Source organism: Pagrus major, chromosome 2 (genome assembly GCF_040436345.1).
Source record: "Pagrus major chromosome 2, Pma_NU_1.0".
NCBI lineage: Eukaryota > Metazoa > Chordata > Actinopteri > Spariformes > Sparidae > Pagrus > Pagrus major.
In genome coordinates, this window is record NC_133216.1 from 13065194 (window position 1) to 13085745 (window position 20552).

Here is a 20552-nt window from a genome sequence, read left to right on the forward strand (position 1 = left end):
TAGAGGGCAGAGCTTTAGCTAATGCTGCATTTAAATTAACTTATTGGAGTTTTTCTCTATGTCGATGGAAATTACAAAATGAGCTAAACCCCCTCAAGTCGAAAAAAACTGCATGATTGAAATGGAATGTAGGAATATCTGTCCATACTTTAACCTTCTTTAAGAACATCGCAGGCTGCACTCTTGGTGGCAAGGGGCAAAAAGGAAACAGCTGCAGAATTTCTGCTTTTTGATGTTGAACATTTTTACAAGATTTCTATATGTATGTAAAGTCTCTGAGGTCCAGAGAAAAACCATTAAGTCAAGTCAGCAGAACCAAGATATTCTGAACACTCACATTCTTATGCAGTGCACAATTTAAGTTAAACATTAAAAAAAACCTTTCTCTTTTGGAGGCTCTGCCAAGAATTACCACCCAACGCTTAAGATGTAATGTAATATTTCGTTCTATCAGATTAAAGAGCTTGCATTCATATACAAGCCTGGTTGAGATGCTAAAACAACACGTGCACACATAAATACACACACATGCCTTTTAGGACTACTCGCCTGCAGGCTCAGCGTGTTATTTAAAGATTTATTTTGAAAGGAAAAAAATGCTCCTCAAGATGATTATCAGTCATTATTATAAAGTATCTAAATACAGGCAACTGAGGTATATCTGTCTTTCTACAGGTGGAGTGTGTGAGAGAGAGAGAGAGAGAGAGGCAGAATAAAGAAAGCCTGAGGGAGTGAGCGACATTGACAGAGAGACAGAAAGCTTGCACAAACAATGGTAAGAACAAAACCCAGAGAAACAACAACGCATAAAGGCTTGAAGGGTGTTGTATACAGTCTGAAGAAGTGGTCTACATGATTATGGCGCATCATTCATTGAACTAATTTCTATATAAAAGGCAAAGGCAAAAATTTCCACAAGTAGCCTCAGTTACATTTTAACGTAGAAAACAAAGCCATACAAAACGATGAACCCTAAACTGGGATCCACTGACTTGATACAACCTTCCGCATTGAGAAAAATGCATGCACTTTTGAAAAGGTCACTGGGTTCCAGCAATAACTCAGCCTGCAGATTTAAAATGGATAAGATAAACATTCCTTTTCAAAAACTTAATTATATCATCCCTCAATTGACTTTTGCCTCAGTGTGTAAAAGACAAACAGATGAGTAATATGGCACACTTTGTGTGATTAAACCTAAATCAAAGAAAGAGACATTGCTAACCTTTCTGAAAGGTGTGTAGGATTTAGAGGCATCTAGGAGTGAGTTTACACATTGCAACCAACTGAACCAACTAATAACACAAAAAGCCCTCTATGGAGCCACTTTTTGGTTTGTCCGCTCTGGGCTACTGTAGAAACATGGTGGTGCACCATGGCTGACTCTGTAAAAGAGGACCCGCTCCCTCTGTAAATGTAAAAGGCTCATTCTTAAGTAATAAACACACAACGATTCTTAGTTTCAGGTGCTTATACACTAACGAAAACATGATTGAATATTATAGTCAATTTCTGCCCCTAAATCCCCCAGAATCCTACACTCTGGACTTTTTATGGAATTGTTCAACACTTTGTCAAACACACTTACTAGCTTTCAGGTTAGTTAAAGGTGCAGTATGTAAGAATCAGCCTCCTTGAATTCATACTTCCAACGAATAGGGGCAACATATCACCAGAATAACTGCTAACTGCTGCTGACTCTTTTCTTCCTCTACATCCATGAGTGTAGCTTTTGTTAGCTTGTTAGCTCAGTTAGCCATGCAGCTAGCCAGACTACCAGGGGAGTATCAGTGTTTACACCGCTAGCACAGGAGCTTTGGACTGCTGGTAGAAAGAGGTTTTCAGGTCTGGGGCTAGCTGTTTAGCACGCTAACTTCAGTAGATATCTTTTCAGTACGTAGACCCCTTTGACATTACATCGATACTGTTATTTTTTCACATTCTGTTGATAATTTTAGTGATGTTTGTACTGTTTTGAACGAAAATTCGCACATATTACACCTTTAGGAATATTGATATCACTCTCATATCAGTCATGTTTAATATAAAGCCACAGCCTGGAGATAGTTGTCTTAGATTAGCATAAAGACTGGAAACAGCACATTTAAAAGATTTTGTTTGCCATAGAAAAATAGAGAGTAAAGACTCCAAGTTCTGAAGTCTTGTCATCACTAAAAATTTGCCAGGCAGCTGGCGGAGACACCAGGGAGTCACTGCTCCCAGCCAAGAAACAATCCAGCACATAACGCCCCATAAAACCACAGCTCGTTTTTAAACCAACCAGAAGTAACGTGGAGCTGTAGAGCTTTAGAGGTGCTTGGCGGATTTTTTTTTACCTGTTTCCAGTCTAAGCTAAGCTAAGCCAACTGGCTATAGCGAACAAACATCAGAGTGGTATCGACCTTCTCGTCTAACTCTCGACACGAAAGCAAATAAGCACGTTTGTGAAAACGTCAAACGATCTGTTTTACGTCACATTTGCTTTTCCTTTGTTCCTGCGAATACACATACACTCACACACACTGTAGCACAACAGATCATGTAAGGCATACCAGTTTGCTTGACAAACAGTAGGCAGCGATCATAATGACTCACAAAGACTGGAAAACATATAGAGACTTACATCCACACAGATACACACAGGAGGCTCAGTGAACGTATAAAAAGGGTCTGGTGTCTGTCGATTGTCAGCTCAATGATTCATGACCAGCTGTCATCTTAAAGGCGAAAACTTCATTTTGGTTTATTTGACATACTGCTAATTAACAGCAGCCGCCTGTCATTAACATTAAATATAGAACAGTATTGTGTAATATGTGATTACGGTTAAATATTTACTGGTCTATTCAACAAAATAAATTCTGATTTCTGTGATAATTTACCTAATCTAGTCCTACTTGTTAACAAAGAGTACATTACGAGTACATTGTAGAGTGTATCAGCATGTAGATGAAGGCTGAAACCAGCTGAGGTTTCATGAGAGGCATACAGCTCAATCCCACATACAGTGCAGTGGTTCAGCCCTGTTACATGTATATAAGTGTGAGTGGGTGTGTGCTGTATTCATATGCCAGTGGGTTTCAGCACATTTGTATGTCTGCCCCTCTCTTTGCCAACTACTTGTACAGTATTTTGACTGAAACACACTCACACTCTAATACACATTGGCAGACTCACAAATGCTGAATAAAACAAGATGAAAATGGAGAGAAGGAAAATAAAAACAGAAGAAGTGATTGTATCCAGTGAGTAGCAGAATAATCAGGCTGATTGAATGAACTACAGTATCAGAGTCAGAGAGACAGTGCTCCGTCTGTCCGTGAGGGTACAGTCCACTGCTTTCCTCAGAGGAAGTGCATACTGCAGCGTCAGTCCACCAGCCCTGGTCCATCCAGTAAAGAGCTAAGGGGAGCTTCCACTTCCCTGTAGCCCCCCACGAGTGCTCCAACAGTCAGAGGGGAGAGGTACTGTAGGAGGGCAAGGACGACCCACGTCAGAACAGTCCCCATCCCAGAGGTCTGTGGATCACCACACACGGCAGGTGTTTTCAGGGACCATGTGGCTGCTCTTGTTGCAGCTGAATGCTTTGGCAAATTCTGGGAAATTTTGAAGGGAGCCCAGTACCCTGTGACACATATGGAGGAGATTGTTGGTTGGGGATAAAGGTGCTGTATTGGAAGGTTGCTTGAGGTACACATGGCATGTCACCTTGTCAAAGTTTTAAAAAGTTAGCCAAAAGTGTAATTTTTTCCTGCCCTTTCCCCCCAAGCACACAGCTGATTGATGTGAATTTACCTGAATTTTCCTGGACTGTGTACATCGACTTTGATGGAATTAACAGCCTGCTCTGGTCGGTGTGTTCCACACCACACCTGAAAAAGACAGACGTTAAGACATACAGCATTAGAGCTCAGATCACCAATAAGTTTGGCTTACCCCTCTATCCATTGATCCATCCATCCATTAATCCATCCATGCATCCATCCACCCACCCAATTGTCTGTCCAATCACCCACTCATCCTTCCAGTCATCAAACAATCCAATTATCCATCCATGCATCTTTGCATCCATCACTCAACTCAACCAGTCATCCATTACCTGAGCAAAGTTTAGGAAGAAGAGTTGATCATGGGAAAGGTCAATTCCAGGCAGTGGTGGCTCCTCTCCGTGCTCCTTCACATAGTTCCTATAGGCCTGCAGTATTAATAGTAGACAAATGCTCTCATCTTTTATGACCACTATCGGTGTAACAGCACACAGAATTCACAGTTTTTGTACGTACCTCTGTATAGAAGAGGTTATGTATGTAACATATACAATTTTGATTTAAATGAGCTGACAGTTAGCAGACATCGGGTATTCAGGAAGCTTATTCCACAGGTGGGGGGCATAGAAAGTAAAAGCTGCTTCACCTTGCTTGGTAGTGCACTCAGCAGTAAACAGGGAACATACGCTGTGGCATAGGTCATGTTTTTATGCAGTTCCTTTGGTAATGTCTTTGACTCTGTCTGCTATCAAGAGGCTGCTTTATATCAGCGCAGATAAGTTGTTGGACTCGCACGATTGACACATCTGTGTGATGCCATCTAATATGTGTTAGCATATGGCCTGCGTGTTTCCACCCACATACCACTGTGGAACAACATCAACACAATGACCCCATCCGAATCACCACTCGCTCTCTGAAAATTTTCCACACAGCTGATTTGAAAGAAGCAGGGGGGGTCACTCTGCCGCCTGTGTTTCATCTGAACTTGCCGCCGCGCATAGTGAAATAGGGTCCTCTTCTTGTTCTTGTTTTTCTTCTACTTCTTTTGTTGTTTAATGGAGGTTGGAATACAGCTTTTGGGCACCCATTATCACCAAAGGCTGAAATGGCTCAAAATGACCTGATTGCGACTGATTCCATATAATACCTCTGCTAATTTAATGTGGATGTCGCTAACAATGTCATTACTATTCAGGTCAATCTTGGAAAACAGACAGTGAACCAAGGGAGTTAAATTTCAAATAGCAGTTCCAGTTTTAGATGTTCATGTTGATGTTCATGTTGTCGTTATCAAAATGTTCATTTCTGTTATGCTGCCTGTAAACTCCTTCTAATTATCTGACCGGACAGAAACTCTGAAGCAGTGGATGATTTTATGTGTCGGGCTGTTTATAGCAACAAATTTGTTGTGGCAGCAGTTTATCTAAACTATAATGTCAGCAATTAAATTAGCATTTAAATTCTAGTCACTTTAAAAAAAAAATGCTGCAACATTTCCTGTCCAGGATGAACCTTTCATTATAGTACACAGGTGTGCTGCCTGAATTCTTGATCCGAGAACAACAAAAGACCACTTGGCCTCAAAGCAAAAACAAATCTACAGCATACTTGCATGCTATCATTGCTGATCTAAAATGAAAACATTTGTTTTCTCTTTTGTATTCAAATGCCCTTTCTCTGTTCACCTCTGGTCATAACCAGACAACAACACCATGTCTCGTCATTGTCGTGTTTACAATGGTTAATGAGCCAGTCAGTGACCTGGCAAGATGACACATCTATTAATGTTCGCAAGCAGACGAAAATAACAAACCACTGAATGGCATCCTCTGTCATCTTTAAACCAGGGCTCTTAAACTGAGTTTCCTCCTTTGTTTTCAGGCTCATTACCTGATATGCCTGCCGTATCCCTCCATTGTCAGCAATGTTCTCCCCGAGGGTGTTGTTACCATTTAACTAGAGAGGGGACATAAGAGGAGAGAGAACATAAAGATTTGCAAGGAAAAAGGACAATGGGAGATGGTAATGAATTCCTCTTTATTTGAGCAGATCACAGATATTACTCTTTGGGATACAAGCAATCATCTTCCCAGGGGATAAAAGAAGCACTGTTCAAAGCAATAGGACCGATGAGGGGAGACAAAGCGAGGGAGAGGGATTGAGATGTCAACACAGAATATTAAAGGCACCTGAACAGAGAAGAGATGAGCCTGCAAAAAGCGGGGGAAAGATGGAAATAGATAGACTGACAAAGGTAACACGAAGGCAAACAAATGAGAGAAAAGGCAAGGTTTTGGAAAATATTTGAGAAAACACTGTTGTAATGTTGAGGAGAGCGATTCGAGCCGCCAGGACTTACATGAAGTCCATTGGCCAGGTCCCAGGAGAAGTTGCCATACTGGTTGACGATGCACTTTGACAGCTCCAGGAACCGCTGAGTGGAGTCTGGTGTCCACCAGTCCTTCAGGTCACCATCCTTATCATAGTTACGACCTAGAACAAGAGGCCATTATCTTGTTATCTATGGCAGCGCCAAAATGCTGCAAATGACAATTTTCCATTCCTTTTCATTCATTTCCATTGTGCTTCTGGGTGGCATGCAGTTGTGGATATCAGCACAAAAGAATCTTGACATCTTTGAGATTGAACACAGTAACTTCACACAACCCAATAACAATGTGGGCAATGAAAAATGATCTGAAGCAGCACACAAAAACGGCATTTCAAAACACTTTTTTTGAAAGTGGTGCCAGTTACAGACAGGGCATTATTTTGATCCAAAAACCAATATAATCTGCCAAAGCCGCCTCAGGGAGGAAGTGAGAGCAACAATGCGGAAAATCATACCATTGTCATCAAAGCCATGAGTGATCTCATGACCGATTACCATGCCGATGCCGCCATAGTTGAGAGATTTAGCCTGGCCTTTGCTGAAGAAAGGCGGCTGGAGGATACCTGCAGGGAACACTGACACGAGGGAGAAACAGAAACACTAAATACGTGACTAAACCTAGAATGTTGAATAATTGCACACGTGTTTTGTATGTAAAAATACCTATTTGGTTTTTGCTGGATGAGTAGAAGGCATTGACTACAGCAGCTCCAGTTACCCACCTGCAGACGACACGAAGGCGGGAATTAAACAGGCACACAGTAAAGAGCATTTTCGTGCAGCACAATTTCAATGAAAGATATCAAAATTAACCTGTGGTTAATAAAAAAACTAATATTAGCATTCCTGCTGTGCTCAGTGGAAGGCTGAACTGTATCTGCGAGTAGGAGTTTGTGTGGGAGAATGTGAGTGCTCTGTGCTAAATGCAAGATAGTGTGTCAAAAGAAAACACAAGCAAATAAGTCATTTATTATTACTGATTTAAGCAGTTATAATCATATTTTAAAATTACTACACATCTGGTAAAAGCTTGTTTGCTGCGCATTGATTTAATTCTGCCCCCACGGGGAATCTTACTCCTCTTTGTTGACTTTGACTCTGAGTTTCCGCAGGCGTTTCTTCTGCACATACTCCAGGTTCTGTAGGATGTTTTCAAAGTACTCCTCTGCACTGTAGCTCAGCTAAAACCGACACACAGCCAGAGAAATGGGAGGATTAGCCGTGATGAGAGCTATCAACACTTGGTCATATGCTCACCAGCAAAAGCCAAGAATTCACCGAGATGTTTTCACAGAGCTGATACAAGGCTTGAATGAACCCACTCTGAGTTCTGTTACACTAATACAGTGGAAGAAGGAAAACATTCATAATCGCATCTTTTCAGACACTCACATCTTTGTACTCATTGTTAAGGTATTCATCATCCATTATGTTGTCAGAATAGCCAATCCGTTCCCGAATAGCTCGGGCCTATAGATAAGAAGAGGGGAAAATTGGACAAACAAACGTCTTAGTCATCACATATCCTAAAATTAACAATATAATACAACACAATAGACAGTTTATTATAACCAGTACCTTCTCCTCAGCTGCTTTCTTGGTCTCTTTGTCCATCCAGGTCAGGTCATCCAGGTTACTAATGAACACCTCACGGATGTCTTTAATCATCTCCTCCATCTGATGCCCACAAACACACACATACACACAATGAGAGAAAGATACAACACTCACACATATAATAATCAAATATACATCGTGGCAAAATCTCAACATTAACTGTCAGTCAGTATAAATTTTCCATTGTGTGGGAGTTTTTCTCGAAAAGGTCTGCAAAGAGGATCCAGTGGAAAGCACACACACACACACATACACACACACACACACAAATCTTGCAACATATTGTGCAACACAGTCATAAAAACACCGGCCTCATCTTTACATAGTCACATATCAATGTGGAAGCACTCGAGGTTAGACTCCCTCCGTGTAGAAGTCTGATGACCTTGGGTAATATTACCAGTGCGATAATGTTTCTGTGATTGATATGACAGATGAAATGAGTGTTGCATGGTTGACATACTTTTGTTGGCTAACCTGGAAGTTAGCATCGCCCCAGTGCCTTTGACTAAAAGCTTATGGGATTTCTCTATTGTATTTTGGATTATTGCAGAAAATAAGCTCTGTGGCAAACACAAGCTTATGATATTTACACATTTTGCTTAGCAAGATAATTCTCACAGATGAATGCTGATTTTATGTTTTTTGAAGGATAAAGTAAAAAGCTAACGTTAGGCTCTAAACGAAACCCAGAAATAAGTTAGCATTTTTGTTCCCTCACCTCAAAGTCAATGAGGTTTTTGAATGGGTTTCGGTTGAATGGCCAAAAAAAGGTCTGTATTTACTACAGGCTTCAGATATTTACAAATTGTGTTCTAAGACAAAAATATCTCATTAAAGTGTCCAACAATTGAATTATAAAGCGCTTACGTGTCTTAAAAACACACAGAGCACAGAGACTCATCTACTTACTAGTCCGTCTTTACAGGCGGACTGCTCTAATCCTAATTTAACAAGTTGTGGATTGATCAATTTATAGAAGACATGTATAGTAATTATGTAGTAAGACATTTAGTGGTGGTGACGTTTAAGTCATGCGACCGCAATGTAGTCTGTGTATAGCCTATTTTTTTTCTTCTAGCGATTTAATAAAAAAAAAGTGGTGTTCGTGAAATGTGTAAGTATCATAAACGTGATCTTATTTTCTGCTAACTTCCGGGTTTGCCTCCAAAAATACGTCATCCCTACAGCACTCTATAAGCGTCCTATCACTCCATACTACACACTCGCCTGTAAAGACGGAGTAGTCAGTAGATGAGTCTCTGTGTTTGGTATAAGGGCGTTTAATGTTACCGACAATCTCTGTAGACTCATTTAGCCAATTCTTACAACTACCTTTTCAAACAGGTAAACAAAAGTTAATGCTGTGTAATTCACATGTAGGGTTAACCATAGATCTTATTTAAGGTATTTAACTGAAAACCCAGTCATAAAACCCACTGACTTCAAGACGAGGGAAGGGAAATTGCAAAAACGCAAAACAATTTTCCAGGTTTTCAGACACATCCCTGCACCAATCAGTTGCAGAAATGTTCAGTGACTGAGAGTGACAATTAAAATGATGGTATGCAAAAAAGCTATGATGACATTTCTACTTCTTTTACAAAAGTCCTGTAACCTTAAAATGTTCTACAGTAGATGTGTGCTGTACTGGCTGCAAATTTGCAGATACATTATTGATAATGCTACCAATTTACATTCGGCATCTTAAAACCTTTAAATATTTAAATTTACTTGTAGATGCACCCAACGGTTCAGGGTTTTGTGTTACTGAAATAATAGCTGTATAACTCTAGAATAAAGAAGAGGTGCTTGTGCTAAATGTTTCAACATCAATATAAAATATTAAACAAACAGGTTATGGTACACTTATTAAGTAGATAGATGTGTGTAAATAAGACATATTTCTATGTGTTCTAAGCATACTTGTCCCCACATAAAACATTGGCACATCTGTAGTGGTGCCAAGATGATGAGATTTTCTATTTTCATATGCAAATCCACACAGCAAGGTGCTCTAAAATCCACATCCGAAGCTCAGTTTTCAGTGGGAACCTGTGGTGTAAGTTGAATGTTTCTGTAATGTATTGCTCTTGAGTTACAGTATTTACAAAAATGCGCCTACACACAGAGAGACAGACTGACTGTCTCCACCACGATGGCATAATTTTGTGCAAACCATGCAATGTACCATGGTTACTGGACGGTAAAATGACAGATTTTGTCCACAAACAAAACAAAAACAAAATTAAAATAATTCACAAAAAAGTACCTGAACCAACAAAGGAATGAAAGCAATGTAGGAGGCGAAAAATGAAAAACTGCCCTTGGAGCTTTGGCCACCCTTCCAGGTCCTTCCAACCACAGTTGTGCTCTGAAACCACAGCAAGCTGACAGAGGCATTCCAGTGTCTCAACATATCAGCAGACCCCTCGCTTACACACTGCATGACCACTTGGACAACATGCTGTGGTTCGCCACAAACCACCAGGGACCACTACTGATGAGGCTTTTCTGAAAACCTTTTAGCATACAGCATATGTGTTTGCGTTTGTGAGTGTGCACATTTGCGTTGTGTGCATACGTAGGCCTAAATGTCTGTGGTTACATGTGAAAACCTATAATACAATTTACATGGATCAAATGCAGAGTATATATATATATATATATATATATATATATATATATATATATATATATATATATATATATATATATATATATATATATATACAGTATATATATATTATATACAATGGTAAGCCTACTAAATCTATATGTATCATGATATAGTTTGCTTTAGAAATATGATGATTTCCCATTGTGGGCACTTATCCACAGCAATTACATTTGATTTAATTCACTCTTGCGTGCAAATCCCCTGAGTAAACATAGAGAAATGGCACCAAAGAATCCAAAATTATAATACTCATTATGCAGAAGAAATGCCACTGTGAGTGATTTATTATTATATATTATGTTTTTGGATTATTATCATGGTTGAATCAACGTATAAATAGTATTTCCATGTTATAGTTGGTCATTGGTGTAATTATTAACTACTTTATTTACTGTTGGGGAGGTTAATTAATAACATAACGTAATCTTTTAAAAAGATGATCTTATGTCACATAAGTGCAATGGAGTCAAATATTGTCTGTTAAGTAGTTTAAGTATTAAAGGGTAAAACCACCAATTTTAAACATTAAAGTGTGTTTACAGGTCTTGGGGAGTACGACTGCAGATGTAATAAAAAGTAGTATAAAGCCTTTTGTGGCTCCAGAGGAAGCTACAAGTAATCTGATAAATTGCCTCCAGTGATGTCACTCAGTGGCTAAGTTGCATTGTGGGTAATCTAGGCTCCAGGTTTTGAAAGCAGTCCACTAGTCTAGCATTGCACTCCTATGACACTGTTGGACTTGGAAAATACATAATCAAAACCGATACAGCAGAAGATACATCTTCTTTTTTTTTTTCTTTCATCAAATTCTTCCTTTTCAAAACCTGGCACCTACATTACCCACAATGCAACACAGCCCCTCATTGCCATCATGGGGGTTTTCTTTCAGATTACTTGCAACTTCCTTTGGAGCCACAAAAGGCTCTACCACCTTGACATAGGCGGTAGAACTATCCAAGTTACCCTTTACGTAGCAGTGCCTCTGAAATCTGCTAAAGCACACTACTTGTGTGAATGTACTATGTAACATTTCACTCATGATCATATCGGAAATAGCTCTGTGGCTGAGAGAAGGTTGGTATGTCAGGAGTGCAATCTCACACACACAGACGCATTTATCCACAAAGACGCATTCACAAGCGAAAGCTGGCAAAATTCCAGAAGATGACAGAGATTTACAGTACATGAGACGCTCAGCATTACGACAGATGTACACGGCCGCACACACAGTCATGTGCCAAAGCACGCACATACACACATGCCCAGAGTTGAGATTTATAGTGTGGGTGGTGTGGGCATGATAACAAGGACACCTTGTTCAGCTGCTTTCAATGCAAGGGGTACACACAAAAAAAATACAGTAGTGTGGTGGTGATGCAGACGAAGGTGGCAAAAAGACAGGTGAGGGACTACAGTACTCTGGCATGGGATGTGCCTGAAACACATGTTCTCATTCTGTATGTATGAATAACTGAGTACATTAACACTGTTTTTGTGAAATCACATGCCCTGCAGATTCATCTCTATGACTCAGTACCAGTTCCAAGTGTCAATAACAAGCAAACACAGCACTCAATCATGTAGTACACAGTATGTACTCTGTTTACGCAGTAGGGAAATCCTCTTGATGATATGTAAGAGCTTTTAATCCTGCATGAAATCTAATCAAACATAATAATATAGCGAATAATGCAACCCTACTGACCAATTCTTTGCTCTTCTCAGAGAAGGCCTCCTGCACATACAGTCGTCCGACAGCATTGTCCATGTTGTTGTTGACGTAAAGTGCACACTGCCGCCACACTGCCGCCTCTGACGTTGTACCAGACAGAGCCTGCAGGGAAAGTAACAAGGCACCGATCAATTAGAGATGCAGGATAAACCACTCAGCATTTTGGGTAAAAGGGCCCAGGGCGATTCTTTATTTGCACCTTCATTATGAATTACTGTTACACTGAGGACTGTAAGAAATAGGGCAGAGGGGAAATGATTGGATTATGAAGAGGTTTAAGATTAGAAAGAGTTATAAATGTGGAAGAAGAATATAAACAGAGCATGTAGACATCTAGTGTTTATAAGAGCCCCAACTGATACCTTGTATCGGTGTATATTTCTGTCAATACTGTAAATAGCAATAAACTGTAGCACAGAATCATTTGGAGAGAGTCTTAAAAAGTTTTTATGCCAAGTCACCAAAAAAGTCTATCAAGAGCCGTGCAGCATAGGCATGGCAATGTCTTTTGGTTGGTCCAGATTTAAATATCTTGACTATTGGATAGATTGCCTTGGAATTTTGCCTAAACATTCACATTTTGGTGATACCTTGACTTTTGGCACCACAATGAGGTTGAGTTTTTGACAACAACAACTGTTGGATGAATTGCCACAAAATTGACTCTTAACGGCCAATCACACAGAGACGTGTCACTTGAAACACGTCGCCAGCAAAACCATTGTTTTCCTACACAGTCGGCACACATTCTTCTCTTGTGTCGCGTGTTATGTTCTTCAAGCCATTTATAGACGCACATTAACGTTGAAATATTCTCAACTTTTCAGCATGAGGCATCCTCAATAGCACTCATATGTCTTGCAGATGTCAGTGTGATTTCCAATAGCAAGACGTAGTATGAGGAGCATTTGCTAATTGGGAAGACGCTAACAAGACAAATGCCAATGTCTTGCCAATGTCTTCCCAATTAGCTAACGCTCCCCATACTACGTTTTGCCAACAGACAGGTTCAGTGTCAGGGTCCTGGCGGTGTACCTTTCGGAAGGCCTTCCTGGTGTCCCTGTAAGCTCTGCTCAGGCCCACCACCATGTTCATAGCAAAACGCCACACCATGTAGTTCTGCAGATCCCTGTGAGGAGAGGACACAAAGCTTCAGTATATATCAGTGATGGGCGAACAGCTGTTTTCATTGCATGCAGTGTGCTCCCGCCCCCACAAACACAAACTCACAAACAGGCTATTATGCACAAACATGACTACAGAATCATACAAACAGACCTCTTGCTATATCTGGCCAAGACAAGGTTGAGTCTTCTGTAATAGTTGGGGGAGTAGTTTATGACCTTCTCCGTGTCAGGAACACTGATGTTGACTGTGTCCATTATCTTAGCGGCGAAGTAACTCCAGTCAAATACCTTCAGGAAAAGACCGAGACAAGGAGGAGAAGAAAAATAAATAAGAAACAGGAAAGAGCGAAACAGAAACAACACATTCTGACAGATAAAGAGTGTATTTTTACCTGCGATTCAACCTCCAGGGTGAAGTTGGCGTTCAGATCACCCAGTTCCATCTTGTTATAAAGCAGTACTGGGTTGTTACGGTCCTCCGGTGTGTCAGTAGCCTTGGAGAGTGTGCAAGACAGAGAAGTTGAAAATCAAGAATGCTGTCACAACATAAGCCTCCCGTTTCCTGACACATGCACACAATTTGCAGTGCAGTGTCCAGCAGCAACAAACAGATTTGGAGTCCCAGGGGGCTTCAGGTTTGTAAATGTCAGTGCTCGAACGGTGACTGCCTTGTAAAACCCAGCAGCCGAGTGGAGGGTAAGTGAAGCATGGCAGTGAACGGAGCGGACCAGCACAGAATGACAAACGTGGACTGTTGAAATCTGTTGATGTCTGAGAAATGTGGCTATGTAGGGATCAGGCTGGTTAACGGCTTGTTTTACACAGCAGCGGCTCCTGACTGGAGCCACAAACTCTCAGAGAGGAGAGAGAATTGGGCTACAAAGTGGAAGGTCATTCTGTCAGAAGTCATTTGCTCACAAAATCCTCCTGCTGTGTGAAGCTGAGACGGAAGATAAGGTATGTATTGCTGCTGCAAAACATTGTTTTCTTACTTCAGTTTCTGAAAGAAGAAAAGAGCGCTCTTTAAAGTTCTCAGATACCCCTTTTTGGCCAAAGCGAACCGAGTGCTGGTTCTGGGATGGCACTACTGCTGGTTCAAAGTTGGTTTTCCACGGGCATGAGAGCTACCATAGTCACTGTATATATATGTCTCCTATTTCCTAGCATTACTAGGAACAACTATGGAACTGTGGACCACTGTTACCTCAATTAGTGAAAATAGTTCAGATCTTAAGATTATTCTCTTGTGGATAAGTCAGAAAACACTACATTAGCTCTGTTTTTTAAAAATGGCGGTCATAAGCAGTTTTAGGTGGTCCTTGGTCATGATAACACCTTCCCCCAGCCCCTGACGTAAGCGGTTCTTTGTTCTAGACCAGCAAAGTGTCGAAACACCAAGAACTGGTTCCCAGAGTAGGCACTGGCCCTGAACCAGCACCTGAACCACCTTGGTTGAAAAGAGATAAGATCTGACCAACTATCTGGTTGAACAAAAATTTAAATCAGCGCTTACGTTGGCGATGTCCCTCTCCAGGTCCATAATTCGTGTCACTTCCTGCCTGATGCTGGATTCATTGATGGCCAGACCCCGGTCAGTCCGGATCAGCTTAGCGAGGTCAATCATGAACTGCTCGTAGGCCCGGCATGCCTGTCAAAAACACAGTCATTCATAATATTTGTAACTTTACTTAAGCAGTAAGAAAAGACTAAAAACTGAATGCAACAGCGTGCAATACAGAGATAAACACACACACTCGTACACTCAGACTGCCTCAAGCTAAGTGTGGTTGAGTGCTTCTCTCCGCATATCAATCAAGAGTCTATGGTAAATTGTAAAGTAAAACCAGAGCAGTGGGATGTCTGCTCTAATCACCCACATCTGGTCTGGATTGAGACGCAACCAAATCTGTTTTGCTTTGCCTCTTTGATTTTTATCGTCATTTGCTGCCTGCATTTTTATGCATCGTGTATATGCACGCTCGCAAACAGATGTAAGCATACAAATAAACACAAATTTAATTACGGTTCTGATGTTTTAACTGATGCCCTCGTCATTTGTTGCGCATCATGTTTCTCGGAACAAACTCCAGGGGACATGGAACCCAGACTCAGTGGCACTGGCCCAAATGAACACATGGAGTTGTTTAATTATAATACAAGTGTGTGTGCATCTGTGTACATGTGAAACAAAATCCTACCTCTGCATAGGGTCCGGAGCAAGCGTAGTAATCTCTCGACAAAAGGCCGAGGCTCGTCTGCTGGTCAAACTGCCAAGGAAATCAGATTTGAAGAAATTGGTGGGTGGTTAATTTTGAAGCTGAATGCACGTGATGTCAGAGAGAGAAAGAGAGAGCGACGAGGGCTTTCGAGCCACAGTTGCACACCTACATGAATGATGTGTGAATTGGAGTCCCTGTCATCGGTGCCGACGAAAAAGTTAATCAAGAGCTGAGTTCCGTATTTCTCGTTCAGCCTGGCGACGACGTCCTCCAACCTCCAGTTTTTGCCTGATGAACAGAGAGGGAAGTGAGAAAGTGAGAAAGAACGAATTGATTGTGACATTTACTGTGTGTGACTGTGGAAGAGAATTCTTTACCATAATTGGCCTCCCAGTTGTTCACAGCTATGGGCCACTCAAACACATCAGGCAGCATGTCGAGCAAAGGTTCTCCTCCTCTGAGCTCAATTAGACCTTAATGGAGCGTGGATGCAAAAGTTTGTTTTTAAGAGCGGATACATTTATTTCATTCAAATTACGTTAAGTCAGAGAATTCATTTAAAAAAAGAAAAGAAACCTTGTTATTATTCACATATTGTACTTCTAACCAAGTGTAACTAATCTAATCCAATTTGAGAAGTTTATTGATGTGACTTCTAAGCCAACATGCTTTTGAAGAGAACATTGACGTGCATCTTATAATGCTGTCAAGATGAAAGACATTAATTCTTACTTTTAAAACTAATATAAATTGTTATCAAGTTTAGTTTTTTTTTTTTTTAATAGAACTGAGTTAGAGACACTTAACTTTTGATGACAGTAAGAAAAATGTTCAATTTAAGACAAAAGAAGACACAAAAGGTGTTGACATATGACGCATTTGGACGCACTCTCATTGGTACAGGACTTGTACAGGGTCTTAGCCTTGGTGAGTGCACCTGCTTCCCCCTCCACTGTTTCTTCAAGGACACCTACAAATAGAGCAGAGAAACAGAGCAAGCATGAAGGGAAGAAACACAGACAGAAAGATAAACAAGATAAAGGAATGAGTGTACCAGTACACAGAGGGAGGGGGAAGACAGAAGAAGGGTGTAAATAACCTTAGGTACAATGCAGAGGTTTTTCATGTTTGTGGATTCAAAATAGAATCCAGCTGTTGTCCAGATGCATTTAATCGTCTTAATTAAGGCATGTCATCCGTCCCTGTTTCACACAACGCCAGAAAAACAAACTGATGACTTCAAACCACCACAGTACATAGCAACCAGCGACAATACAGACAATGGGATATTATTCAAAGGGTGAAAAAAGAAAAGATGTTGATGGATGCACTTAAATGGGGAAAAACTGTTATGCACAGACAAATGCTATAAACTGATGGAAAACAATTGTGGACTTCTGGAATTCTGTTTTTTAACAGTAAAGTGGCGTAAGGGACTAGAAATGGCACCAGTGCACGCTCTTATGACAATGTTTGGGATTTCACAGATGAATGAGTTATTGTGTTGGGAGAGAGGTCAATAAGAAAGCTATCCAGCCCATTTTCAATCTCAATGTGTCAAATACAGCAACCTCGTCAGGCCCCATGCCTCTAAATTCAAAGTCAGAGTCAGGGGATGGTCATGGTCATGGTGGTTGGATAGCTCATACAATGGACTTTCCACACGGAGACCTGGGTTTGTGTCCCATTTCTGACCAAGAGTATTGTGTTTTGTTTTTAAGTAATGTTGTGTAAGTAAAATTAGGTAAACGGAGTAACTAAGGTCACGTGAGGTGAGTTACATCGCTTATGTCACTTACATTATGTACGATACAAAACTAAACATAGTTATTTTTCCTCAAGCCTATAATCAAGGAGTTTTGAGGCCTAAACCTAACCAAACCCAGACCGTTTGACAACAGTCCAAAAGCCACAATACAATATTTGAACTGTTAGTCATCAAACTCTAACCGGACGCTACATATTATGTATTACTGCTAACTGGAACGTGGAGCCCCTCACATGCAAAATGGACGCCAGATGGGTCAGGAGAACATCAGAGGTGTAGTTTGTAAAATCGTTGATTGTTGGGTCTCATCTCCATCGTGTCAAACACTGACGCTTTGGGTTACTCAAATCGTCATATGCTGACGCTTTGGGTTGGTCTGCCGGGCCTAATCTACCAACCCAAAGCGTCAGTATTTGAAAAGATGGGAATGCAACTCAACAATCAACAATCTTAAAAATTGGACCTTTAAGGCCACTGACCAAGCTGCCGTATTTGAAGTTGAGTTGGGAGTGATAACGTGTTGAGCGATCAGAAGTAGAAAAGGGTTGTGGGTATTATATTTCAAAAAAAGCCAAAGAATTCTTAGGGAGCTTTGTTTCCTTCTATTCCTGTTCTTGTATGAAAGAGATGACATGCAGATGCGCTGTCAGTCTTGACAGCTAAGCTAGCTACAGTGTATTCATCCTGTCACATAATCAAGACTTGAAATGGTACAACATCAACACATGTTACCCAGCAATCAACACGGCATATCTGTATATGATAAAAAAAAAGTGAAGAAAATAACAAATGATTCATTCACAGAGTTTATGTAGAATAGGCATATTGGGTTTTTTTGTAATGCTACTGACTATTTTCTAAAAAAACAAACAAAAAAACAGAAAAGATGATGGAGAACGGTTTGCCATTTCGAGGGCATGTATAGCAAATGGCACCATTTGCAGTTGAATGTGCTTTCATCTTTGAGCAAAGATGTATTTCAAGGTGACAAGCTGAGTCTTTCACAGGGACCTGCTCTCTCTGTATTGACCTCCCATGCCCCAGTGCAATCACGCTATCTGCACTCTGTATATTTATGGCCTTGGCATAAAAGCTGAAAAACTACCGAAGAATTGTAACTGATTCAGATGACAACTGTAATGAAGTTTGTGTTTGATGACAAAACTGGCCAATATTAGAAATGAATACTCTGTTCAGAGAGAGAATAAAGCTTTAGTGTTTCCCTTGCTGAAAAGACAAGTCAGTTTTCACTAGTCTGGCAATTTTTCATCATCGTATCAAATCCACTTGCCTTATATCATCAAATGCATCAAAAGCACAACAATAACTGGCACATCAATACACGATTACAAAATGTTCTCTTGTGCTGTGCACGGCCAAGCTTTGCTATATATGATGAATAAATAATCAAGCACAAACTATTTATTAGCTGCACTGCAATTAATCATTTCATTTGGGTGATTAAGAATATTTGTCATAGAGGTCAACACTGCTATATAAACCACAAATTAGAGTGCCGCTACGCAATGCATATTTTAACCTGTGGCTGCTATAAATTGGACTCTGGCAGCTGTAATCAAGGGGAAGCTAGTGACCTCAGAGCAGGGAATCCAAAAAGGTGGAAAGAAATCACGGCGCAGTAAAGCTGAAGGGGGGGGGGGGGGGGGGGCAGTAAAGGGCCATTTGAAAACAAGAGTGAACACCATTGCTTGTTTTATTGCGTGCGTTCATTGCCTCTTCAACACCTGTTGTGGGCATATGGACGCCAGTTAGCTCAGCCTCAGGCTAGATAGCGTTTCTAGGTAGACAGCTAATCAAAATGAGTGATAAGTGTTGGGGCGTAAACTTGCTCAACTGAGGGGGAGGAGAGTGGGACCAACAGTGCTCTGTTCCTGCACAGCCTCGAGGCACACAGTTGAATATTGTAGCTCTTAAGTGTAACCATTCCCTCAGGATCTGTTGTCGCTTTTCAGCAGCATCGAACATGAGCTTAAATGAATGTTCTGATGAACAAGGTTCAACCTGACACCCACATTGTAATTTTGGTATTTTTCTGAACACCACCATGGTGAATAAAAGTGTTTTGCTGTGATGGTGTTAGAAACTCTGTGCCCTCTGTCCTTCGAAGGAAGAGAACCTCACACCTACTCAACAGGCTTCTCAAACTTTACCTCAGCTTCAGCTTAAACTGTCTGATGTTTTGTCGTTCAGTACCAAAAAATGATAAAACTTAACTTACACTATATACTAACTACGACCTCATGACTCTCAAATCTCAGTTCGCTGCAGTTCAACTGGTATGTTGAGGCTCCTGTGTGGCGCAGCGCTATTCTTAAAGAAAGGCCTGTCCTGTCTGAGACTGGAAGCACTGGCAAGTTAGTTTCGCCATTGGGATCCTGAAGGGTTTTGATGTGATCCCTTGAAGTCCATCTGGTCCTGGTTCAGCAGACCAGAACTATCTGGTTTAACTAAACTGACAAACAAAACCATTATGTTTAATAAGAGCATGATCGTTTATTTTTATTTCATTTTTTTATGAGGTATATTTTTTGTCTTTGGGGTTGAAAATGAGTGTTTCATATTTAACAGTTAATTTTCCAAGATTCCTGTGGTTTGTTTTGTGGAGTGTATAGTATTCACAATGTGTCTATTTGCTTATAAAGACTGCAGCATGAATAATGGATGAAGCAAATCTCTTTAAAGTCCAGGCACATGTGATCAGCTCTCCGTAATGCAAAATGTGTGCAAACTGTTGACCCCCAGATTGATTTTGCTCTTGTTGATGGTAATTTAGAAGAAGGGCATGAAGAGCCTGTTGAAATTGAAAGCAGCCAGGAGAAGGTATGAAGTAACAAATGTTTGTCATTTGACATCCATGTAGATTCACGCTTATATCACGCATCATTGCATTTGTTTGCACGTGTCGAGAATTCATTATGCGTTTACTTAGAGTTATGCATTTGGATCATTTGTGTTTCCATGTACATGTCCACATTGTACGAAATGCTCATGAAGTTGTTCGATGAAGGAAATGAACTGAGAGCTCTAACATTAAAACATGCTGTGTAAAACTAAAGCAATCTGTGTTCAGATGTGAGAACACAAGTTCATATAAGTAAAACTAAATTTCTCAATGAAAATAATTTAAAGGTGCAATAGGCAACTATTTAAGTTGTAAACATTAAGAAAATTACCTAAAATTATCAACAGAATGTGAACGACATCATGATATACACTGATGTTAGTA

At 40.5% G+C, this 20552-nt stretch overlaps 1 protein-coding gene across 4 annotated transcripts in view; it reads right to left on the reverse strand.

Annotated features, from left to right (window-relative positions):
• Nucleotides 1–563: 563 nt before the first annotated feature.
• LOC141011509 (neprilysin-like) overlaps nt 564–20552 on the reverse strand; it is a 39164-nt gene continuing 19175 nt past the window's right edge. For all 4 annotated transcript variants that reach the window (XM_073484674.1, XM_073484695.1, XM_073484688.1 and 1 more), the window contains exons 5-23: nt 16427–16507; nt 15915–16010; nt 15707–15825; nt 15517–15585; nt 14832–14966; nt 13711–13812; nt 13470–13606; nt 13227–13320; nt 12165–12293; nt 7741–7839; nt 7555–7632; nt 7240–7343; nt 6826–6884; nt 6618–6737; nt 6130–6263; nt 5661–5726; nt 4100–4195; nt 3796–3872; nt 564–3625 (exon numbers count right to left, since the gene is read on the reverse strand). In XM_073484674.1, the coding sequence (XP_073340775.1) occupies nt 3526–3625; nt 3796–3872; nt 4100–4195; nt 5661–5726; nt 6130–6263; nt 6618–6737; nt 6826–6884; nt 7240–7343; nt 7555–7632; nt 7741–7839; nt 12165–12293; nt 13227–13320; nt 13470–13606; nt 13711–13812; nt 14832–14966; nt 15517–15585; nt 15707–15825; nt 15915–16010; nt 16427–16507 (1895 nt within the window). In that variant the 3' untranslated portion in view covers nt 564–3525. The remainder of the gene's footprint in view (nt 3626–3795; nt 3873–4099; nt 4196–5660; nt 5727–6129; nt 6264–6617; nt 6738–6825; nt 6885–7239; nt 7344–7554; nt 7633–7740; nt 7840–12164; nt 12294–13226; nt 13321–13469; nt 13607–13710; nt 13813–14831; nt 14967–15516; nt 15586–15706; nt 15826–15914; nt 16011–16426; nt 16508–20552) is intronic.